At 37.5% G+C, this 25,962-nt stretch overlaps 1 protein-coding gene across 1 annotated transcript in view; it reads left to right on the top strand.

Annotated features, from left to right (window-relative positions):
- The window catches only part of DNAH7 (dynein axonemal heavy chain 7), a 288,975-nt gene that overhangs the window by 116,262 nt on the left and 146,751 nt on the right, over positions 1-25,962 (top strand). The window contains exons 30-36 of the mRNA XM_006167772.1: positions 2,700-2,948; positions 7,614-7,763; positions 11,217-11,399; positions 11,762-11,938; positions 14,957-15,088; positions 22,427-22,651; positions 25,788-25,962. The exon at positions 25,788-25,962 is cut by the window's right edge and continues 37 nt beyond it. Coding sequence (XP_006167834.1) covers positions 2,700-2,948; positions 7,614-7,763; positions 11,217-11,399; positions 11,762-11,938; positions 14,957-15,088; positions 22,427-22,651; positions 25,788-25,962 — 1,291 coding nt within the window. The remainder of the gene's footprint in view (positions 1-2,699; positions 2,949-7,613; positions 7,764-11,216; positions 11,400-11,761; positions 11,939-14,956; positions 15,089-22,426; positions 22,652-25,787) is intronic.

Raw genomic sequence — 25,962 nt, 5'->3', positions numbered from 1 at the left:
GTGTATGTGCATGCATGCCCAAAATCCTGAGAGGAAAATGTAGGAAAAGGGATAGCTGTATGATCATTCCCCTTGGGGAGTAATTTTCTCACTTAACCTCTTTGTGTCTCTCTGGTAAAAGCATGTGCCCTATGGCAAAAAAAAAAAAAAAAAAAATCTTAATAAACAAAATTACGAGTAATTGAGAGGAAGTATAATGGCTAAAGTTTTGGTAACACCATTTCATGTCACTTTTCCTCTTCCTCATTCCAGGTAGAACAGGTAGAAGAAATCAAGGGACCAGAGGGCTCCTTCTAAACGTTAGGTGCTGCACTAGCTTGCGCTGCCTTGGTGTACAGGCAGTGCATGTTCAGCATGTAAAGACTTGACCTTCTGGCTGTCCTGGAGAAGGGGAGAAGAGATGCAGCCACTAGTGGGACTCAGTGCCATTGGCTATCCGTGGCATCCATATGTCATCATTCTGAAGGAAGCTTTCCCTAGTATTTAGAGTTGGCAGTGCAACTCACTAGAGCAAATCAACAAGAGTTCGGATTTTCTTCCTGAAGTTTTCCCTTGATTTCTTTGGTAATAGTGCACTGCACACATTTCATGAGAGTAAAAGCTATATTTGTCTTTTTATAATGGGGAAATATTCCTCCTTAGATTTCTTCTTATGCAGTTATGTATTCATTTAGTGAACACTTATTTATTTTTTATGGAATTATTTTATTTTTTATTTATTTATTTATTTTCATTCAACTAGAGAGGGACAAAGCAAGAAAGAGAGAGTGAGAGAGAGGGAAAGTGAGAAAGCAAGCCACCAGGTCTGGGACTCAAACCATGGTTGGCCATGGGGGAGTCCAGTGCCCTTAACCACCATACCACCTGCCAGCCTCATTCAGTGAACATTTATAGAGCAGGGCTTCTCAAGTGAAGCCTGACTGGCAATTCCAGTTAGGACAAATCCTTGTGCAAGACTGTCCCATGTACCCCAGGAACATTGACGTCCCTGCCACCCTCCTCAGTCTCCTCCTTAACCGAATGTCTGTGGAGCTCTCCCATAGTAACAATCAGAAGGACACTTCCACACATTTCCAACTCTACCTGGCACGAAAGAGGAGGAGTGCACTGGTATTGGTTAAGAGCCACTGAATACCAAAAAAATGTATTGCTTTGATGGAATAAGGTTAATTCCTCTGTAACAACATATAAAGGATTAGATGTAGGGATAATTAAACTGGTCATACATAAATTCTAAAGTATAGCTTCAGTGTATGCTTTTATATTAAACACTTTTAAAATTCATTTATACCTTCAAAATAGAGTCATAAGTTCTTTTCTTATATAAGTTGGGATAATATTGATAAAATAGTCTAACAGTTTACAAAGATAAGTTCCTTAGACTCTACAATTCCCCTTATGTAATCATATACATTAAATAGGAAATTTAATGCTTTACAATCATGCATTATATGATTGTATTTACTTCTTAGGGTAGCCATAGTAAAGTACCACAAACTTGAGGCTTAACACAACATTTGTTTATTCTCTGGCAGCTCCAGAGACCAAAAGTCTGAAATCAAGGTGTTGGGAGGCCATGTTCTCTCTGAAGGCTCTAGGGAAGAATTCCTCTTTGCCTTCTAGTTTCTGGTGACTCCCTACAATCCTTGCTGGTGCTTGGTTCGTAATTGCTTAACTCCATTCTCTGCCTCAACTACCACATGGCCCTCCTGCTTATACGCCGTCTATGTCTCGGTCTGAATCTCCCTCTCCTTGCTCTTAAATAAATACCAGCGTTTAGATAAGGAGCCATCCTGATGTGCTGTAGTATAACATAGCTTAACTAATTACATCTCAAAAGATCTCATTTTCACTTTAGGTCACATTCTAAGGTTCTGGGTGAACATGAAATTTTGGAGGATTTCTGTTCAATACACCTTGAAGTATCTACTAAAATAGTTTTGAACTAATTTTGAACATATAGGAGGTACATACTAAAGTTCAATCTTACAGTCTAGCTAGGTGTTCTGATATTTGCTGAAAAGACTCTTTTCTCCACTGAATTGTTTTCGTAGCTTTGTTGAGATTTGTTGTTTATATACGGCTGGGTCTATTTCTGCACTTCCTTATCTGTTCCACTGATCAGTGGTCATCCGGGGACTGGGGAGGGACACAGCAAGGAGAAGAGGAAAAGGAGATTACAAAAGGTTTCAAAAAAACACTTGGGGATCATGAATATGTTAATTATTCTGGTCGTGGTGATGGTTTCACACGTCAGATTTTACAATTAAAATATGTTCAGTCTGAGACAACCTGTGGCATGGTGGTTAGGTCTCTGGATTCCACATAGCTGACTACACAGTTCCTGTCCCAGACCTGGAGGCCTGAGAAATATGCTGGGCACATGTGCATATATGTCCAAAATCCTGAAAGGAAGGAGAAACGGAGGAGAAGTGATTGCAGCATGACCAAGCCCCATTGAGGGATGAATTCTTTCTTTCCCTCCCTCTCTTTTTCTCTCTCTGGCATGCACGTGTGCCATGTAGCACACAGGAAAAGAAAACACATAGGCCGTTTTGTGTATGTCAGTCATCTCTTTATAAAGCTGTTAAATTGCTGAACTCTATGATTATCTCATGTTAAATATATATTTAACTTACTATTAAATATGCTTAATCTAAATCTATAAAATGCAAATCCTTCAAATCATCTGTCCTCAGGGAATTACTTCGGATCTGTTTCCTGGGGTGAAATTACCAAAACCAGATTACAATGATTTGCTGGCAGCTATCAAAGACAATTGTGTCTCTATGAATTTGCAAATGACCCCATTCTTTTCTGAGAAGATTCTTCAGATATATGAAATGATGATTGTGCGTCACGGTTTTATGATTGTTGGAGAACCGTTTGGAGGAAAAACCAGTGCTTATCGTATCTTAGCTGGAGCGCTCAACGACATATGTGAAAAGGTAAGTGTGTGAGTAGAACATTAATTTATTTATGGTCAGCTTTGTGCCAGATAGACTGTACAGTCATTTTGAGAGATACTTTCAATGTGGCAGCTTAAAAATCATGAGAAAAACAAGTCAAAGGGAGAATACAATTAGAAAAGTCAAATTAAGCAAGTAGGAAATTCAGCCTCTAAAGGGTATGCTACACATTTGCCTTTCAACTTCTTATTTCCATTTTTTTAATTATAAAGAAGAAAGTCTGAAAACACTGAAAAATCGGAAAGTTTTTCTTTAGTACAAGGGGACTTCAATAAATTAGTGAAAAAAGCACAAGTTTATTTTGGTGCAAACAGTTTTTGAAATCCATAAATAGTTTTTTCATAATGTGCATTTTTTTTTTTTGCTATAGGGCGCGTGCACTCACCAGACAGACAGAGAAAGACATAGAGACAGAAAGCGAGAAATCACCCCCCAGGGGGGATGGTCATGCCGCAATCCCTTCTCCTCCATTCTCCTCTCGGGATCTTGGGCACGCACACACATGCACTCGGCGTGAGTTTTAAGCCACCGGGTCCAGGACGTGAACCGTGGTTGACCACGTGGGAGTCCAGCGACATAGCCATTACGCTAACTGCTGGTTCCCATAATGTCTATTTTTTTAATGAATTTTTTGAAGACTCCCCTATACTTTCAGGAGAGCTTTTTTTTTTTTTTTTTTTTTTTTACTTCCTGAGTAGTTAGATTTAGAAAACTACTGGCTGCTAGTAGCATTGAATTAGAATGTGTAATGTGTGTGTATGTGCGTGTGTACACATGCACTCACATGTGCACTTGTGTATGGGAGGGGTATTCAGAAAGTTCACAGAAAATGCATATTATAAAAACATGCATAGACTTCAAAAATATTTTGCACTAAAATGAACTCGTACTTTAATTTCATTTTTTATAAACTTTTTGAAGTTCTTGCACAGCTCTTTCTCTCTCTCTCTCTGTATGCATATATACACACACATACATAATGACAATTGTTAAAAATTCTTATACACATTGGGACCAGCAGTAAAGGCTATGTCGCTGGATTCCCATGTAGTCGACTGCGGTTCAAGTCCCGGACCCAGTGGCTTAAACTCATGCCAGGCACATGTGCATGTGTGTCCAAGATCCCGGGAGGAGAATGGAGGAGAAGGGATTGTGGTGTGGCCATCCCCCCGGGGTGGTGATTTCTCGCTTTCTGTTTCTCTGGCAAGTGCGCATGCCATGTAGCAAAAACTTCTCAAAAATAAATAAATGAAATAAAAAAGATTTGGGGCACTCACACACACACACTCAGTTTGTTTTCAAGCTCCTAAGGGAGGTATTCAAACTGTGGTTGGCCATGTGGGATCTAGTCCCCTTCACCATGAAGCTATGGGGCTGACTTGCCTCTCTTTGTATTTTAAATAGTTTTTACTTTATATAGGTCAGTGTTTGGGTTTATGTGGGATTTATAATGATTATTTCTGCATTGCGTAGTCTCCCTTCAACCAATATTTACTTGTTCTGTTATTTGCCTCCGACTTACTTTGTCTAATTGCTGTATTGCTGCCCCTATTTTGTCTGTGTGTATATATTTGCCATGTCTTTAATTGTGTCACTGTGATTCACCCTTTTAGAGTCAATAGCTTGACTAGTATTTTCTCTTTATGTTTTCATGTGGGGAGTTTAAATTTATGTCGGTATTTATTATACAAACTGTAATGCTACTTATTTCTGTTTTCCGTTTCTTTTGCTTCTGCATTTCTTGCTCTCTTTTTTCCCCTTTCTTTCCCTTTTCTCTGTTTTTCTACACTTCCTGGTGACCTTCCTGTCTTCTTTTTCTTGTGTTTTGCTTATTTTATTGCCTTGTTTTTTGCTTTTTTTTTCTACTTTGTGGTTATTTGCACTAATTACTGTCTCTTCAAAACAATGAAGTCTCTAGAGGAAGTAAACACAGGTGCTGCTCAAAGGGTAAAAAAAGATGAAGGTAAGAGCATGCAGTCTGAGCCACTTGTAAAGTTACGGTGTTCATTACTAAGAAATTTTAAAAGTGGCATTGCGATTAGGTAAAAGGGGTAATAGGGGCAGGCTTCCTTAGCCATGCATATGAGCTAAAACTTCATGCTAGCCTTGCTGCATTTGGGATTAAACCTTTCTTTGGTGGCAGCAATTCGATCATGATTAAGAATATGATTGGGGGCCGGCAAGTGGCGTGGTGGTTAAAGGCGCTGGACTCCCACATGGCCGACCACGGTTCAAGTCTTGGATCTGGTGGCTTGCTTTCTCACTACCTCTCTCTCTCTCTGTCTCTCTCTGATCAAACTGAAAAATAATAGTGATATAATAATAAATAAAGTTAAATAAAATAATTCTTTAAAAAAAATATGAGAGAGAAGCCAGCAGGTGGCATGGTGGTTAAGGTACTGGACTCCCGCATGGCCGACTGTGGTTTGAGTTCTGGACTTGGCAGCTTGAAAATCACGCCGGGCACTTGTGGGTGTGTGCCCAAAATCCCAGGGGAAGAGTGGAGGAGAAGGGATTGAAGTGTGTCCATCCCTTCTTGGGGGATGATTTCTCACTTTCCCTCACTGTCTCTATCTCTCTCTCTGGCGAGCACATGTGCCCTATGGCAAAAAACTAAAAATAAATAAAAATAATATAGAACTTTCCCATAGTGCTGAATTTAGCAAGGTACATTGTCATCTCCTTCCTGGGCAAAGAAACAACAGTGAAGACCTTAAGCTTGTTTTACTCTTTAAGATTCTTTTCCTGCCAATTGTTTGTTTGTTTTTGGCCAGAGGGTGTGTGCGTTCACCAGAGTCAGTGGTGGTCGGGCACAGGTGAGGGGGTGGGGGAAAGCACCCCAATGGGGCACAGTCATGTTCCAATCCTTTCTCCTCCATCTTCCCATCTTGGGATTTTGGGGAATTCATACACACATGTTCTTGGTGTGTTTTTCAAGCCACCAGAGCCAGGATTCGTACTATACTTGGCCATCTGTGCCCTTTCCCCACTAAGGCCCAGATCTGACCTCTCACATCTTTTCATTAGTTTCATAGTTTGTATCCCCAGATCTGGGGATAGAGACAGAAGACCTACATGGAAGGGAAGAATTGAACTTATATTATTTTACATTAAAAAATAAATGATTGTGGGGGTTAGAAAGTGGCACAATGGTAACACCTGGTGCTCTGCAAGCCTGACCTAGGTATGCAGGTTCTAGGCCTGCACAGGCCCGTGAGCTGGGGCTGGCTCAGTCTGGGGGAGGGTCACTGGCTGAGAGCCCTGTTGGGGCTCTCTCTGTCTCTCTTCTTTCTCTGTCTCTCTCTTGTTTATGGAAGAAATAACTAAACTTTAAAAATAATTACTAATAGGTGGAACACAGGGAATTTGGGAGTCAGTGAAACTATTCTGTGTGATGCTGTGATGATAGACACATGGCATTGTACATTTGGCAAAACCCATCTTATTGTACAGCACAGACTGAGTTCTAATATAAGCTATGGGCTTTGGCTAATTAGAGTATATCAACCGTAATTCATCAGTCCTAACAATGGACCACACCGATGCCAGATGTTAGTGATAGGGAAAACTGGGCAGGACAAGTGGAGGGAGTATTTGAAATTCTTGGTACTTTCTTTTCCATTTTTTCCTGTAAACCTGAAACTAATTTTAAAGATCAATCTACTAATTTTTTTTAAAAGGTCTTATGATCCAAGGGCCATTAACATCTCTTGTAATAATACTGTAGACCAACTTCCAGGGTTCTGACTGAAATTGGCAATTTATTCATATTAATTGCTCTGTGAGAAGTACATAATTTTCTATACTTATATCTTTTCATTTTAGCTCAGAGAATATCTTTTAGCAAGGGTCAGCAAATTTCAGCCTATGGGCCAAATTCAGCCCAAAGCCTATCTTTGTAATGCCAATGAACTTAGAATAGTGTCAATATATTTTTTTAATGTGTTCAATTAATAAAAAAAGAAAAACAGAGAAGACCATATTTTGTGTGAAGGCTGTAATATATATTGCAGGGCCTTTTACCAAAAAAAAAAAAGTCTTGTCAGATCCTGTTTTGTAGTTTTAGACTTAAAGATCTTGTACATTTACTAATTTTTTTGTTTTGTGAGGTTTTTTTAAAGAGGTTTTTGCCTTAGGGCACATGTGCTCACCTGAGAGAGAGAGAAAGAGAGATACAGAGATGTTGAGAGGAAAAGTGAGACATCACCCCCCAGGGTGATGCCCATGCCGCAATCCCTTCTCCTCCATTCTCCTCCGGGGATCTTGGGCATGTATGCACAGGTGTCTGATGTGATTTTTCAAGTCACCAGGTCTGGGACTCGAACTGTGGTCAGCCATGTGGGTTGGAATCCAACAACATAACTGCTATGCCATCTCCTGTCCCTGTTTTGTGAGCTTTTAAATACCATTGTAAATAGCATTTTTAAATTTTTAGGTTTTAGTTGTTTATTTTCATTGTATAGAAAAAAATATCATTGACATTTATAAATTGACCTTGTACTCTAGGACCTTGTTAAATTTACTTTTTACTTACGATAGTTTCTTGAAAGATTCCTTGATTTTCTATATATACAATTTTATTTTCTATGAATGAAGACAATATTCCTCAAATAAATAAATGTTTGATTTTTTTTTTTCATTAAGGGGCAAATGGAAGAAAACAAGGTCCAGATAACTGTTTTAAATCCTAAGTCTGTCACCATGGGTCAGCTATATGGACAGTTTGACTTAGTGTCTCATGAATGGTCTGATGGGATCCTCGCTGTCAGTTTTAGAGCGTTTGCCTCTTCAGCAGTAAGTACGAGCACCTTTGCTTGTATATTTCTAATTTCTTCATTTGTTGTAAACAAACATATTTATAGCTGAAAATATTTGTTTAAAGCTCATCACCAGATAGTCTGAGAGTATTTTATGAAGAATGGTGTTCTCACCATTAAAAAAATGCCAGAGATCCTGCTTGTATGCATCTTTGCCCAGGGGGTATCTAGAAAAGAGGATAGGAGGAAAAAAGACAGGGCAAAAAATATCTGATTCTCAGGACCAGCAGTTAGTGTAATGGCTATGTCGCTGGACTCCCATGTAGTCAACCACGGTTTGAGTCCCGGACCTGGTGGCTTAAACTCAATCCGGGCACATGTGTGTGCGTGCCCAAGATCCTGAGAGGAGAAAGGAGGAGAAGGGATTGCGAATTGCGGCATGGCCATCCCCCCAGGGGGTGATTTCTCGCTTCCTGTCTCTATGTCTCTCTCTGTCTTTCTGAAGAGCACACGCGCCCTGCCCTATAGTAAAAACCTCTCAAAAAAAGAAAAAGCTGATTCTCTTTTTCCAAGCTAGATGATCCAGGAAAGAGAGCCTCTGAATAACATAACCCTTTCACCTTTTCAGTAAAATACTAAATTAGCACCTGTTTCCAAACTTTCTACCAGGGTCTGGCTTATTAAGACTTTGGAAGAATGCTTTGCCCATTCTTGAAGCTGCTGCTATTGTCACACCCATTGGTGGTTAGATATAGTCCCATACTTAGAAAAAAGATTGCATATCTTTGCTAAGTGAGATTTCAAAGTTTTAGCACTTCCCCTCCAGTGTATTAGGAAGAGAATGCGCCACCTTAAAGAGGGCGGAAGAGGTAAGAGAGACGCCAGCTACCGATTGCTGGAAGTAGGTGAGTAGGTACTTCTCTACTCCTGGTCATTCTGGTTGGGCAGCTGTTGCCCACTTTCAAAAAGAAAGTCCACAGACTCGTAAGTGTTAACTTGGTTGCCATATTTTAGCAGATCCTCCATAGAGAAACCTGATTACACGGGAGACAGCTGCTAAGGTTAATAGTAATAAAAAATGAGCCTAGGCTACACACCCCAGATTTGGTGTTCTTTATTCATTTAAGGACCCAGCAGATCACAAGGTGTGCTACATATAATAATAATTATTTAAAAAACTCAGTTCTCTTCCTTCTTCCTTCCTTCCTTCCTTCCTTCCTTCCTTCCTTCCTTCCTTCCTTTCTTTCTTTCTTTTCTTTTCTTTCTTTCTTTCTTTCTTTCTTTCTTTCTTTCTTTCTTTCTTTCTTTCTTTCTTTCTTTCTTTCTTTCTTTCTTTCTTTCTTTCTTCTTTCTTCCTTTTTATAGTGCATGTGTGCTCACAAGAGAGACAGAGAGAGAAAGGGAGAAATTACTGCCCAGGAAGGGTGGCCACGCCATAATCCCTTCTCCTACAATCTCTTGTTAAGATTTTGGGCACGCACATGCTCACATCCTGCATGAGCTTCAAACTACCAGGTGCAAGACTTGAGCTGCAATTGGCCATATGGGAGGCCAATGCTTCAACCACTACGCCACCTGCTGGCTTCCTCAGTTCTGTTCTTATTGGTGGAAATTAAGGGTTGACTCTCCTGAGGCAGAGATCTTGTCTAATATCAAGCTTTATTTGTAATTTTGAAGATAAAAAGAATCATGAAATACAGGTGAAAGCAGACAGAGGCTGGAACCATTGATGAGGTTTCTTAAGTTGCCACAATAGATGCACCGTGTCCCAGAAGAACTAGAAATCTCTAGTTCATGTATGCAGTTGCACTGTTTTGTGCAGTTATGCTATTTACACACAAATAATCATGCACCGGCTCTTCTTTATACCATTACATAGCTTACATTATATTTTCCAGGAGGTTACATCTACTTATCAGTTAGTGCTTACTGACTCTCAGAGAGGTTAAGTACAAAAGTTTACACAAAGTCCCAAGACTATGAACACTAGAGCCAGATGAAAACTGAGGTTATTCAAATTATGAAACCCAGGGTTCCACCATTACATAGCTGTGCTCCCCAAAGGGATGGTTAACAGGCCTGGGAAGCTGGTAACGAGGAGGAACATTGGTCTCAACATGATCATTGACCATGGCTCTTGCTTGCTTCTTTCCTGGGCACAGCCAGGCTCAGAACGTGAAGTCACATTGCTGGAGGTAAAACAAGGTGTTATCTGTGTAAGTCCAAAAGTTGAATTATAAGGATCTGAAAAGGAGAATTAGTTTTCGTACCTTCTGGCTAATACCTGGTCACTCCTTCATATCTGTTTAGCTTTTACTATATTCTGGACAATGTATAAATATTTTCATATTATAACATTATGGGACTTATGACTAGTGTTGATTTTAATATCCTATGCTATTATGAGACAGGTAACCCCAGGAGGTTTGAGTATAGCTATACGTACATGTTTGAATTTATTCAACAAAAGGAAGAAAAAATGTCGCTTAGCACGTAAGAGTAAGTAATCTGTATGAACACAATACTATGTAAAATCAGACAATCAGAATTAAAATTCTGTTTCCCTGGCAATTATTTTATTTACTTATAATATTTTTTAAAACATGTTATATATATTTGAGCTCATAAGCATTGAAAAATATTAAATTACCACTAGCACATAGCATAGTGGTTATGTTGCTGAACTCCCACATGGCTAGCCATGGTTTAAGTCCCAGACCTGGTGGCTTGAAAATCATACCAGGTGCATATGAATGCATGCCCAAAATCCCAAGAGAAGAATGGAGGAGAAGAGATTGTGGTGTGGCCATCCCCTCTAGGGGGTGAATTCTCACTTTCCCTCTCACTCTCTCTCTCTCTCTCTCTCTCTCTCTGGCGAGCACACACACACCCTATGGCAAAAACCTCCAAAAAAAGAAAAATATTGAATCTTAAGAAAGGTGTTATACTTCTGTCTCTTCCATGGCATATGACTATAGACTTTTTAAAGTGTATATATGTGTATATATATATAATATTATTATTTAAATTTTGAAGTAATGTCACTGAACTGTTTCTCTACATTATTACAACTACATTTTCCCCTTTATTCACTATGTGCAAAAAAAATAGACTCCAGATAGGAAATGGTTGATTTTTGATGGACCAGTAGATGCGGTGTGGATTGAGAATATGAATACTGTGCTGGATGACAACAAAAAACTATGTATGAATGACTTCTCACTGTCCTTCTCACTGTCCCTATCTCTCTCTGGCGAGCACACACACACCCTATGGCAAAAACCTCCAAAAAAAGAAAAATATTGAATCTTAAGAAAGGTGTTATACTTCTGTCTCTTCCATGGCATATGACTATAGACTTTTTAAAGTGTATATATGTGTATATATATATAATATTATTATTTAAATTTTGAAGTAATGTCACTGAACTGTTTCTCTACATTATTACAACTACATTTTCCCCTTTATTCACTATGTGCAAAAAAAATAGACTCCAGATAGGAAATGGTTGATTTTTGATGGACCAGTAGATGCGGTGTGGATTGAGAATATGAATACTGTGCTGGATGACAACAAAAAACTATGTCTAATGAGTGGAGAGATTATTCAAATGTCACCACAAATGAATCTTATTTTTGAACCAATGGATTTAGAAGTTGCTTCTCCTGCCACTGTAAGTTTTCAGTTTTGACATCTTACAAATTGAAAAATGCTACAAACGTGTTTACTTAGAGCTTTGACTTTAGATTAAAAAAAAATTACCAGTAGAATTTACTTTAAGACTGATCTGTGATTCTCACTGCTCAGACATAGCTGTCTGCATACCTTGGCAACATGTAAAAGGCAGGCTAGTAGTTTCCTCTTCATCTAGGATTATTTGGTAAAATTATACACAAAAATGAAGATCAAGAAATTACAATTAATTCACCTTTTTTCCAAAAAAAATCTTTTCTGAAGTTCGTAGGAAGTAGATATGACAAGCCATATTTCCCTTATAAGCTTCACCGTGATGGTAAACAGTGCCTGCTTCCCCAGGTTTCCAGGTGTGGTATGATTTACATGGAACCACACATGCTAGGCTGGAGGCCACTGATGCTGTCGTGGATAAATCTGTTACCTTCTTCGGTCAACGCTATTCAGAAGGAATTCATTATAAGTTTATTTGACAGAATGGTCCCAATTGCTGTTGAATTTATTAGAAAACATACAAAGGTAAGAAGTGGGAATTTTAAGAGTGAAAAATAAGCTCTAACTATATCCATTTTAATATCTGTTTTAGCAACTAGATATTAAATCATTTTAAACTTATTTGACTTAATATTATGACTAAATAATTATTCTTTCAAAATATTTTAAATAAAGCATCTTAGAGTGTGATAGCATGCTATTAGTTGGTGCTATTTTTATTTTTAATTTGCTAGAAGTGTGTCCACTTGCCATAGAAACAACAATAGAAAGATAGAAAATGAAAAAGCAACCCCAAGTGGGATGGCCAAACTGCAACTCCTTCTCTTCCATTTCTCATTTTGGGATTTGGGATAGACACATTCACGGGCGTAGCGTGTTTTTCAAGTCACCAGGTAGGGGACTCAAAAATTGCATGATTCACTGTGTGGGATTCAGCCACCTTATTCACCTTTCTACTGTTGGCTCACTAATCTTTTCTTTCAAAAAAATAAAAAGATCCAAAGGCCCACCTAATCACTCTGGTAAAAAAATGTTCCAGAATGTTATCTCTTATTTCTGATGAACTACTGCATTTCAAATAATTTCCATTTTACATATTTTCTTTATTTTCCAAAGTTTTTAACAACCAGTCTCTGGTAAAAAGATTTGGAAAGAGGTCTTAAAGTAGGCAAATCCATTTTTCTTTCAACTCATCCTGGGGGGGATTAGGAGATAGATGGAAAGATAAAAGGGAGAAAAGTGGTAACGGAAATAAAAATCTTCTGCCTCTGTGAGTTGATGGAGAATTAGCAAGACACAAATTCTCTCCAACTGGCAGTTATAAAATATGCTTAATTTTTGCTTTGTGAGATGTCAACCAGAAATCTTTTAGAGTGAATCTGGAACAAATATAGAGAAATAGGACTGATCCTTCTCCTGCCGCTGGAAAAGAACAGCAGCTGAGAGGAGCTGAGGCAGTTTTGCTCAAGATACAGACTTGGAAAATAGTTTAAAGCCATGCTAATGTAGATTACCTTAAAGGAAAAACAAGAAAAAAAAAAGAAGAGAGCAAAAGGTGGATCTCAGGTGAGCTAGTGATTGAGACAAGAAAGAGGGAGAAGTGAATTTTAAAAAGGAAATACAGGGGCTAACAGGTGGTGTAGTGGTTAAGATGCTGAACTCCCACATGGCCAGTCACAGTTCCAGTCCTGGATGTGATGGCTTGAAACTCATACTGGGTGTGTGCACATGTGTGTGCGGGCCCAAAATCCCGAGAGGGACGTGGAGGAGAAGGGAATGGGGCGTGGCTGTCCCTCCACCCCCAGGAGATGGTGTCTTTCTCTCTGTCTCTCGTATTAGTGCAGACTCCTTATAACAAAAATTTCTCCAAATGAAAGAAACAAATACATAGACGAGAATAGGACAGTAGAATAGTTAGTAGAAGAAAGGATAGCACGGAGAGGAGGAGGTAGGAGATGTTGGTTAATGGCTACAAAATTACAATTAAGAGAAATACGTCTAAGTGTCCTATAGCACAGTAGGGTGAGTGTGGTTAGCAATAATTTATGCTGAGACTGCTCCCAACACAAAATAATAACAAATGTTTGAGGTGATGAATATGCAAATTATCCTGAGCTGATCATAAAACTTTGTATGTATGCTCCCAAAAAAGTGTACCCCCACAAATTTAAAATTAAAATTTCAATAAATACAAGCAAATAATGTATTTACCATATTCATTTAAAAAACAAGAGGAAGTAGCATGATCAGAGAGTACTAACAAGTCAGGTTAAGACAGAAAAGGGCTGACACAGCTGGTTAAGGAATGTGGGAGATACTCACAAGGCAGTGGTGTAGCCTGATCTTTCAAGAAGTTTGGCTTTAACCAAAATATCCTATAGATATGAAGAACTCATGTTTTAAAACCAGTTAGGGACCCCCAGTTGGTATAATGGCTGTCACTGGACTCCCATGTAGTCAACCGCGGTTCCAGTCCCGGACCCAGTGACTTAAACTCACGCCAGGCGCATGTGCGTGCATACCCAAGATCCCGAGAGGAGAATGGAGGAGAAGGGATTGCGGTGTGGCCATCCACCCCCCCTGGGGGGGGTGATTTCTGGCTTTCTGTCTCTCTGTCTTTCTCTGTCTTTCTGGCAAGTGCACATGCCCTATAGCAAAAACCTCTCCAATAAATAAATACAGGCATGGAAAGCAATGAAGGGTACCAGAGACAGTGTGGGAGGATGGCAGGAAATGGGGGGTTAAGGGAGAAAATAAAAGGAAAAAAATTTCAACGGGCAAAAAAAGTGGAAAATTATCTGTTGATGACAATGTGTATGGTAATTTCTTTGACTGGACTAACATACAGGGTATTCATCCAAGGAAAATTCATTTTCAATTGTAAAGATATGCATGATTGAATGTAAAAAATAAGAATAAGATATTTTTTAAAAAGAAAAAAAGGATACACTTGACTCAAGGATCTAAGAAAAGAGTACATTTTTAAAATTTTGAGCCTCAGTAGTAGAGAGATTAAAGAGTACACACTGGCACACTGGGCTAGCTGGTGGCATGGTGGATGAGGTGACTGGGTCCCACATGATCAATTGTGTGGTTCGAACCCGGCAGATTGAAAAACATACTAGACGTGTGTGTGTGTGTGTGTGTGTGTGTGTGTGTGTGCCCAAAATCCTGAAAAGAGGGAGAAATGGAGTAGAGGGGATTGCAGTGTGGCCATTCCCCCATAGAAGGTGCTTTCTCACTTTCTCTATTTCTCTCTCTTTGTCTCTCTATGGCAAACACTCACACTTTATATCAATTTTTTTTTAAAAAAAAAAGGGGGCATACTACCTAAATATGACATCCACTGCTGCCCCAATCTAGGCTAGAGAATTAATGTGTACCTCAGTTATAAAACTAGAATTATAAGAATGATAGTACCTTTTCATAGATACTATAGCAGTTAGAATAAAATGAGCTTAATAAACATTAGCTGATGTTGTTTTAATTGGTGTTTAATTTAAATTAATATGTTTTATAGACTTTTTTGCCCTGATTTTTCAGGAATTATCTCCTACATCAGATACGAACTTGGTCCGATCTTTAATGAACCTTATCGACTGTTTTATGGATGATTTTGCTGATGAATTCAAAGTAAAAGAGAGAAGTGACCGAGAAACTTACTCTTTGCTTGAGGTACAGTCCTTATCTTCTGTATCTTGCAACTAAAAAGGTGGACATCTACTGCTTCCCCCAAAGTTTCCTGATGAATAAAACTCATCTTGACTCTGAAATAGGCATCTGGGCAATGGGTGGGAGCTGAAGAAGGAGGGAAAAAACAGACCCAAAATACCAAGTGCTGGTGGGAAGCTTCTTGACTGGCAGTTATGTTGCATTATAAGGTTGGTGTGGTGTCCATTGATTACCTCAGATCTGCTACTGAAATTTGGGTCATTTGATCAGCCTCTTAAATAATCCGTTCCTTGGGACCAGCAGTTGACGTACTGGCTGTGTTGCTGGACTCCCATGTAGTCAACCATGGTTCAAGTCCCAGACTCGGTGGCTTAAACTCATGCCAGGCATGTGTGTGTGCATGCCCAAGATCCTGAGAGGAGAATGGAGGAGAAGGAATGACAGCATGGCCATACTCCCGGCGGGTGATTTCTCACTTTCTGTTTCTGTCTCTCTTTCTGGCAAGTGCTCGCACCCTATAGCAAAAACCTCTCCAAAAACAAACAAAAAAAAAAAAAAAAAAAGGAAAAAAAAAAAAAAAAAAAAAAAAACAAAACAAAACAAAATAAATAAATAAAATAAAAAGGAAAGAAAGAAAAGAAAAAAAAATGAATAATTTGTTCCTGGCCCATTCCAGCGAAGGGCCTTACCAGAGAGCAGGCTGCCAGCACCTAGAGGGCTTAACAGCTGGGACCCCTTGGCTCATCTCCTTCCCCACTCCCTTTTGGACTCTCAGGTTTGTTTCTTGGGATTTAAAAATGAACTTGTGCCCCTCCCTGACCCATCTGGACACCTGTTCCAGCAAAAGGCCTTACTGGACAGGAGACTACCTGCAGCTGGAGGGCTTAACAGCTGGGACCCATGGCTCATCCCCTCCTCCACTTGCCTTTGAACTCTCAGGACTTCGGTGCTTTGGGTAGTATTTTGGATCACACTTTGTGTGATCTCTGCTTTGTTACTGAGTTGAAGTTCAACAGCTCAGTTTCAGATGAACTTGTTCTCTAGAAACAGGGAGAACTTTGGGTCACCCAGGACCAGTGACAACAGTGTAAGGTGCTGGTGAGCAATGGGGAAGCAGGGCAGAAGAGAGATTGCCAATTGCCTACTTCTGCACACCTTTGAGTGTTTGGAAATACCTTGAATAATTTAGGAAGGAACATATAGATCATCAGATGACTAGGAACCATTGCAGAGGCACAAGAAATATGAGCAACCAACAAAATGTCTCTCCCCCGAGGGAAAATATCAATTCCTAATCACCCACAGACAACACAATGGAACTTATGGAAATGTTGAATAAACAATTAAGAATATTTGTGGTGACCAAAATAAATGAGATGCAAGAGAAAAGAGAGAAGGACTTCTAGAAGATGAAGTTCTTTTACAATTTGAAAGAAAAATTAGATACCATAAAAAACAATCAAACAGAATTGTTAGGGATGAAGAATGTGATACAAAAAAATAAAACCTCTCTCAAAAGTATTAAAAGTAGTTAGATCACACAGAAGATCAAATCTCAAATGTAGAAGACAAAACCTCTGACTTAGAAAAAAAATTATCAAAAAGACTGAGAAGACAACCAAAAAAATAAAGATAATATACAAGAAATACTAGATACCATCAAGCACCCAAACATCTGGATAATTGATATCCCAGAAAAGGAAGAAAATAATAAGGGTATTGAAGTCCTGGAAGAAAACTTTTCAAACCTAGAGAGGCATTCAATTATCCACACCTCAGAAATACATAGGACCCCAAATACAATCAACTCAAAAAGATCCTCTCCAAGGTACACCATAGCCAGATTGGCCAAAATCACAAAGACAGGATACTAAAATTGACAAGAGGGAAATGTCAAAGGTTATCCTATCGAACTAACATCAGACCTCTCATCAGAAACAATGCAGGTGAGGAAAGAATGGGAAATATAGTCAAAGTGATAAATGAAAAACAATTTCAGCCAAGAATGCTATACCCAGAAAGATTATCCTTCAAATGGGGAAAAAAGAAAAAACATTCTTGGATAAACCAAACCTGAAAGAATTTACCAACACCAGACCAACTCTTCAAGAGGTTCCTAAGGGAGTATTATACTAGGAAAACAAAAAGTCAGACAGACTGATATAAGAGAACAAAAAACAACCAATAATATGACTCACTTAATGATAGGAACATGTTTGGAAATATCAATAATAACATTGAACATTAATGGATTAAATTTTCCAATCAAGAGACACAGACTGGCTGAATGGATTAAAAAACAGAAACCCTCTATCTGTTGCCACAGAAATGCATCTTTTGGGTAAAGACATACATAGACTAAAAGTGAAGGACTAGAAAAAGATATCCCATGCAAATGGAAATCTAAAAAAAGGCTGGAGTTGCGACACTGATTTCAGACAAAATAGGCTTTAAGATAAAGACTAAGAAGAGAAAAGAAGGGCATTATATAGTAGGAAAAGGACTAATTCATCAAGAATATGTAACACTTATAAATATCTATGCACCCAACTCAGTAGCACCTAAATAAGTAAAGGAAAGATTGCTGGAGCTAAAAAAAGAGATAGGTTGGAACTCTATAATTGTTGGGGATCTCAATACCCCACTATTTTCTTTGAACAGATCTCAACACCTCTTTATCTTCTTTAGACAGATCTTCTAGACAAAACAAATAAGCAGAGAGATACCAAACAATACTATAAATCAAATGGGCTTGACAGACATCTGTAGAACTTTCCACCCTAAGACCACAAAATATATTTTTTTCTCACCCACACATGGAACCTTTTCAAAGATTGACCATATGATAGGACACAAATCAAGCCTTTATAGATTCAAAGGCATAGAAATTATCCAACATCTTCTCTGACCATGATGAAATTAAACTTGATATTAATTCCAAGAAAAATCCTCAAAAATACACAAATACATGGAAACTAAACAGCATACTTCTGAATGAATTCTTAACTACTGAAGAAATTAATTCTGAAATAAAAAAATATAGAAACAAATGATAATGAGTATATGAATTTCCACATGGTACACTGCAAAAGCAGTCATAAGAGGGAAATTCATAGCAATTAGTGCACATAAGAAAAAGATGGAAAGGTGGCAAATAGACAATCTAACATTATGCATCAGAGAATTGGGGAAACAACAACAACAAAAAATTCAACAAATGCCAGGTGAAAAGAAATAACATGTGTCACGCAGAAATAAATTAAATAGAAAATAAATGAACTATACAGAAAATGAATGAAAGCAAAAGCTAGTTCTTAGAAAAGATTAACAAGATTGACATACCATTAGCTAGACTGATTAAGAAGGAAAGAAACCAGATAAATCAAATATGTAATGAAACAGGCAACTTTACAACAGACACAATAAAAATACAAAACATCATTAGAGGATACTACTCATGAGTGTATCTATGCCAACAAACAAGAGAACATGGAGGAAATGGGAAAATTCCTGGATGCATATAATCTACCAAGATTGAGTCAGGAGGACATAGAAAACCTGAATAGACCCATGACAAGTTATGAGATTGAATCAGTAATAAATAACCTCCCAATAAAGAAAAGCCCAGGTCCTGATGGCTTCACTTCTGAATTCTACAAAATTTTAAAGAAGAGTTAGCCCCTATTCTACTCAAATTATTTCTAAAGATCCAAAAGGAAGGAAATCCCAAATTCATTTTATGAAGCCTCCATGGTCCTCATTCCCAAAACAGATAAAGAAATGACAAAAAAGGAAAACTACAGACCAATATCTCTGATGAATACAGTTGCAGAAATTTTCAGCAAGATACTTGCAAATCTTATCCAACAACATGAATATCTTTATTTGCAGATGATATAATGATATACTTAGAAGACCCAAAGGTTTCCATGAAAAATCCTCTTGAAGTAATAAATGAATACAGTAAAGTGTCAGGATACAAAATCAGCATCCAAAATTCGATAGTATTTCTATATACAAACAACAGGCAAACTGAGATGGAACTGAAGAAATTAATTCCATTTACCATAGCCACAAAAAGTATAAAATACCTAGGAATAAATCTAACTAAGGAAGATGAAGACATTTACAAAGAAAACTGTTAAATCTTTAAAAAGATATTGAAAATGACACACAAAAAAAGTGGAAAAACATCCTATGTTCCTGGATTGGAAGAATTAATATAATCTGAGTGGTAACTCTACCCGTACAACTCTGATGCACACACACACACACACACACACACACACACACAACACCTAGGAATAACCTTAACCAAGAAAGTGAAAGGCCTCTACAAAGAAAACTGTGAGAAACTAACAAAATAAATTGAAAATGATACACAAAAGTGGAAAAAGATCTATGTTCCTGGATTGGAATAAATTAGTATAATCAAAACATCAATCCCATCGAAATTAATCTACAAATTTAATGCAATTCTAATCAAATTATCAGATATATCTTTCACAGAAATAGAAAAATAAAACCACAAAATTTATGTGGAATCATAAAAGCCCCACATTGCCAAAGAAATACTGTACAAAGAATAAAGTAGGAGGCATCTCACTTATTGACCTCAAAATATATTACAAAGTTGTGATAAAACAGCATATTACTGACACATGGCATGTAAACCAGTGGAACAAAATAGAGAATCCAGAAATAAATCCCAAAACATACAGCCAACTAATTTCTGACAAAGAGTGAAAGTAAATCCAGTGTGTGTGTGTGTGTGTGTGTGTGTGTGTGTGTGTGTATGTATGTGTGTGTGTGTATGTGTGTGTGTTGAGGGGTGGGGGAAGTCTCTTCAGCAAATGGTGTTGGAAAATCTGGATATTCACCTACAGAAAAATGAAACTGGACCCCTATCTCTCACCAAAAATCAACTCAAAATGGATAAAAAGATCTGAAGCGAAGACCTCGAACTACAAAACCACTGGTAGAAAACACTGAAGAAACTCTGGGACATTGGGGTAGGCAAAGACTTTTTAAATAAGACTTCCAAAGCACAGGCAGTAATCTCTAAAATAGACAAATGGGACTATATCAGATTAAGAAGTTTCTGCACAGCAAAGGACATAGTAATTAGTGTGAATTGACAACCCTCAGAATGGTAGAATATTTTTGTAAAATATGCCTCAGATAAGGGACTGATAACCAGAATACACAGGGAACTAAAGGGGCTTACCCAGAAAACAAAAATGATTAACCCAATTAAAAGATGGGAAAATGAGCTGAACAAAAAATCTCTCTGAGGAAGACATACCAACAGCCAAAAAGCATATGAGGAAATGCTCAGCATCCTTCATCACAAGGGAGATGCAGATTAAAACCACAATGAGATGCCACTTAACCCCTGTCAGAATGGTGAAGATTAAAAATACAAAAAGTGGTAAGTGTTGGCAGGGTTGTGGTGAAAGGGGAACTCTCCTACACTGTTGGTGAAAATGTAAATTGGTCCACCTACTGTGGAAAACAATATGGAGATTACTCAAAGATCTATAAATAAAACTACCATTTGATCCAACAATCTCACTCCTGGGTATCTATCCAAAGGACAGGAGAATGCTCAGTCAGAAAGGCACTTGCACGTCAATGTTTATTGCAACATTATTCACGATTGCTAATACACAGAACCAACCCAAATGTCCACAAACTAATGAATGGATTGAAAAATTGTGGCAATATACTCTATGGAATACTATTCAGCCATAAAAACCAACAAGACCCTGGCATTTGATAGAAAGTGGATGAACATGGAAGATTTATTGCTGAGTGAAGCAAGCCAGGCTAAGAAAGAAAGATATTGTATGTATCTACCAAATATATACCAACTATCCGCAATCTATGGTAGAGATTGAAATATGGGAGGGCATAAAAGCAGTGAAAATAGTTACGGATGCTGAAGACAATGTGTAATGTGGTGTGGTGGGAGAGAAGGGAAGAGTATAGAGAAGGAAAGCAATAGAAAGTAGAAGCATAACATTAGTGGAACACAGAAATGGTTTATTGCCTGTTGATGATAGCATGTATAGTATTCTCAACTGGACTGATGTGAGAAGTATTTCATGTTAGATAAATTCTCTTTATAAGCCAAATAATGTATAGTGATTGAATGTTTAAAAAAATAATGAAAATAAAAAATAATAACGAAAAATTCATGAAAAACTATTTGATGATGATGATGATGTGGATAGTAATGTCTTTGTCTTGACTGATATGTATGGTAATTGTGCTGGAAAAAAGAAATGTTATACACTGTAAAGATATATGTGATTAAATATAATATTTAAAAAAACTAATCCGTTCCCAAAATGTCAATGACCTCTTAGTCAATGAGATTCACTTCCACTCCAATCCACACTAATTTATTGCTTTTTCTTTTGATTTTTAAAATAAGATATAAATTAAAAATACATGTGTGTATAAATATATATTTAGATTGAGTAAAGCAAGAAAATATATATAGGTAGTCCATAAATGGATTTTTCAAAAGAATAAAAATTTCACAAGACCTTGGAGAATTTTGAATAAAATTGTTATTGTCATCTTCATGGTGCACTTCTAATGTGGTTAATAAGTTATTTTAGTAGCTTATATGTGATGAAATAAATGATTAATTTAGGGTTAATAGCTTCTGGAGAGATACAGTCTGTGAGTAAACTAGTAGGTGAACTGGGTCAAGTAGAGTCTAGAACTTTTATGAACATAGTCAATAATCTGTCAGGTTTGGCATTAAAATAAATACTTGATTTTCAAACAAGTGAACATTTTTCTACCTATTGGTATGTCTTGTCTTCGGCTCTGTTCCCTCTGCCTGAATCTGGTAAAAAGAAAGTTAGTTTCTTTCATTGATAGGGTGAAAATTCTAGTTTGTGCAATTAAAGATTAGAAATTATTACAAATAAAAAAACATAATTTTTTGTACTCAAACCTATCATACCAAAATTTAACTTTTTAAAATGTATAGTTATTTGACTAATTAAAGTGATCTTGGTATTTCTTCTAGTATCGAGCTCCTACCATATTTTTAAAATATCACACGATATACCAGATTAATTGTTCTGTTTCACTGTAAGTAGAATTTATACTTTGCATTGTATTATCTTAAGATTTTATAAGTCATGCAATTTGATTTTTTTAGAGTCTAATTACTATTAAAATCCTGATATTACCTACCATTATATATCAGTTTATATATTTCCTTTCAGAGATGTTAATCTGGTTAATCTGATTTAAACTTCAAGAATAGATTAAAGATATTTTTAATTGCATTTCATTTTTTTTATCTCTCCATGACAGGGCATTTTTCTGTTTTCATTGATCTGGTCCATTGGTGCTTCCTGTACAGCTGATGATCGTTTGAAATTTGATAAGATTCTTCGAGAACTAATGGAAGGTCCAATTTCAGAGCTAACTCAAAATAAGTTTAAATTACAGAGTGTTACTGAACAAACATCCTCAAAGGCACTAACCATCCCATTTCCTGAGAAAGGAACAATTTATGATTATCAATTTATCACTGAGGTAAGAGTTCCAAAGCTAGTTTTCAGCCATCAACCTGGCAGAGTCCCCTCTGAAACACCCAGCATGTAATGATTCTGTGACCATTTTGTCATTGCCGTTTACATTAAGAGAACATGGAATAGAGGAAGGCGCACCAGCTTTGACGTCAGTCATACCTGGGTTTGAGTCCCAGTAAAGTCACTTTCTTTTTTGAGAGACTTGGACTAGTTAATCTCCCTGAACGTAGTGTTGACCAGTGACTAAATGTGATCATAATAATACTTGGTGGGTCAGTAGTACTCATGAAATAGAATTACACATTTTAATATCAAACTCACCACTATGAACATACCACTCAAGGACATCTCTTGGAGAGTCATGGCGCACTTAGTTCATCCCAGGTGCTAAGAAGTCCTGCAGGAATAAGCCTGGCTTAATGTTCATTTAGCACTTCCCACATAGATTAGATTATAAAACTTGTGTGGTGTTAGCTTGTTTGTTTCCATATAGCAGCCTCCCATAGGTATTGTTCTGGGAACAAAGTTTAAGGCTATGTATTGTTTAAATACATATAGATTTAAGTAAAATCCAGATTATACCATATCCCCAGTGGGCTGTTTCATATCCTTTTTTAAAGAATTATTTTATTTAATTTTATTCACGATTGTTATTATTATTTTAATTTTATCAGAGAGATATGGGGGAGGGGGTGGCTGTGGAACATGAGAAAGCAAGTTGCTAGGTCCGGGGCTCAAACTGAGGTCAGCCATGTGGGAGTCCAGTACCTCAATCAGCACGCCAACTGCCAGCCCTTCATATTCCTTTTTAAACTTAACAAAGAATACACCTTTCTATCTCACTAATGTCTCTTCATTTTCTAAAGCCTCCCTATAGTCCACCATATGGATGGACCAGATTTGACTAAACAGTCTTCCTACCTTTGGTCATTGGACTGTTTTCATTGTAGTTTTTCACTTTTATAAGTACTACTTTGGTGAATATTCTTGGACACAAGACATGGTGCAAATATCTGATAATTCCTCAAGATAAGTTTCTAGAAAAGGCATTACTACATACATTTTAAAATGTTTATGGCTCTGGATATATTCCCAAGCTCACCCCAGAAGGAGTTCTTCACCTTGTCCAACACAAATATTATCTTTTTTTTTTAATTGCCAGAGAGCACATGCACTCACTGAAGAAACCCAGGGAGAGAGTGGGAGAAAGCACCCCTCATTGGGGCATGGTCACATTGTAATCCCTTCTCCATTTCTCCATCCTTTTAGGATTTGAGGCATGCATACAACTGTGCTTGGTGTGTTTTTCAAGCTGCTGGGGCTTGGATTTGAATCATTGTCAGTCATGTGGGATCCAGCTCCCTTAACAACTAGGTTACAGGACAGGCTCCCAGATATTATCTTCTGATTTTTGCTCATTTTATTTTAAATTACTAGTAATACCCTGCATTATTAAAGAACAGAGCACTTTACAGTTTATTAAACCTTCCACAATTATTTCTATTTTGTTTTCAAATGCTTGGTGAAATAGGAAGGATAGAACTATTTTGCAGATTCTACCACTGATGGAATTGGATCTCAGCACTCTTAACTGATTGTCCTAGTATCACACAACCTCAAAATGACTATACATTTCAGGTTCTCTGATTCTTAATCCTTCCTTTCTCATATGGTGGCAAAAGATACATGTCTGAAAAAAAATTATCAAGAATATGGAAAAGAGGCTGGACCCATAACACAGCAGTTAAGCTCTGTACATTGGAAGCTGGATCCCACATGGCCAACCACAATATGAATCTTAGCCCTTGCAGCCTGAAAAACACACTGAGCATGTGTGCATGCGTGCCCAGAATCCTGATGGAAGGGAAATGGAGGTCATGGATTGTGGCATGACCATTTCTCACTGGGAGGTGCTTTCTCTCTCTCTCTATCCCTCTCCCTCCCTCTCTCTTCCTCTCCCTCTCTTTCTCTCTTCCTCTCACTCTCCCTGGAGTATATGCCCTCTGGTAATAATAACAGAGAAGAAAAAAAGAATATGAAGAAAAGGGCATCATCGTCTTCATCATTCTACAAATATTTCTTTGCAGTAGAATTTTCAGACTGATAAGATTTCAACAACCTCCTGAAAATCTTTGCTGTATGCATAACCTTGCACTGGAAGACACAAAAATAAACAAAGGACAGTTCCGCCCTCAGTGAGTTCTGAAGCTCTTCAGGAAAGCGTGATAGGCCATTCTAGGCCATACAGGTGCTGCGTGTCCAGGCCCAGGGGCCTGGACTGGGTGAGACTAGCAGGTCCTTCAGTCAGTCCTGCTTATAATTTACATAAGATGGGAAATCTGAATTCTTATGCGCTTTGAATGGCCAGGAGTTAGAATTTTACTCTGTGAGGATAGAGAGGGTGGTATTTTTTTCTAAGGAGAGAGAGAGTAAACATATTTAAAATTTGTGTTGTTGTTATAAACACTGTCATGGCAAATTAAAATTTTAATTCATAAGTTAATTGGGTGCAAAGATACAACATAATGTTAATTCATAATAATAATCTCATATTTAGAAATGTCTGTTCCAGAAATCTGTTACACAGCAGTGTAAATATAGTTAATGTTACTGAACTGTATACTTAAAAGTGGTTGAGAGTGAATTTTCTATTATGTCTCTTTTACTATAGCATTTTAAAAAATAAATCTAGCCTGAAGTAATAGCTGATGTTATACATACCATTTAAAAGTCAAGCAACATGGCATCTGAGCTAGGGAGGAAAAAATTCTATGTTGGTTAACATTTATTGAATAAAATTCTTTACTCTTTAACTCACCGATTAATCCAATTTTCTCACTGCCATTAAAGAGTTTAACATTTGATCAGAAGAATTGATTGTTGAGTAGGCATAAGCAGTGGTTCCAGGGAATCAAAAATATCACAGCATCACCATTTAATTTTTATGCATGTGAAAACCTAGTTTCTCCTTAAAATTTAACTTTCAAACCCACACTTAAGTGTGTTAAAGGATAAAATCAATATACAAATATCAGGGTTTGTTGGTCTCAATCTTTTCTGCAAAAGCTTTGTGGGAGCACAGAATTTTAAAAAGTATTTTATAATGTAACACCCAGTATTTGGCCACTTGCTATAAACAGGGAATAGGAAAATGGGAGCCATGGATCAAGAAATTGGGAGACGCTCCTCCAATTCCTAAAGACATGTTGTTTAATGAAATTATTGTGCCAACTCTGGATACAATTCGATACTCAGCATTAATGAAGTTGTTGACCACCCATCAAAAACCTTCAATATTTGTTGGACCAACAGGAA

This window comes from Tupaia chinensis, unplaced genomic scaffold (assembly GCF_000334495.1).
Source record: "Tupaia chinensis unplaced genomic scaffold, TupChi_1.0 Scaffold145082_1, whole genome shotgun sequence".
NCBI lineage: Eukaryota > Metazoa > Chordata > Mammalia > Scandentia > Tupaiidae > Tupaia > Tupaia belangeri.
This window is presented reverse-complemented; position numbering and strand designations above follow the sequence as displayed.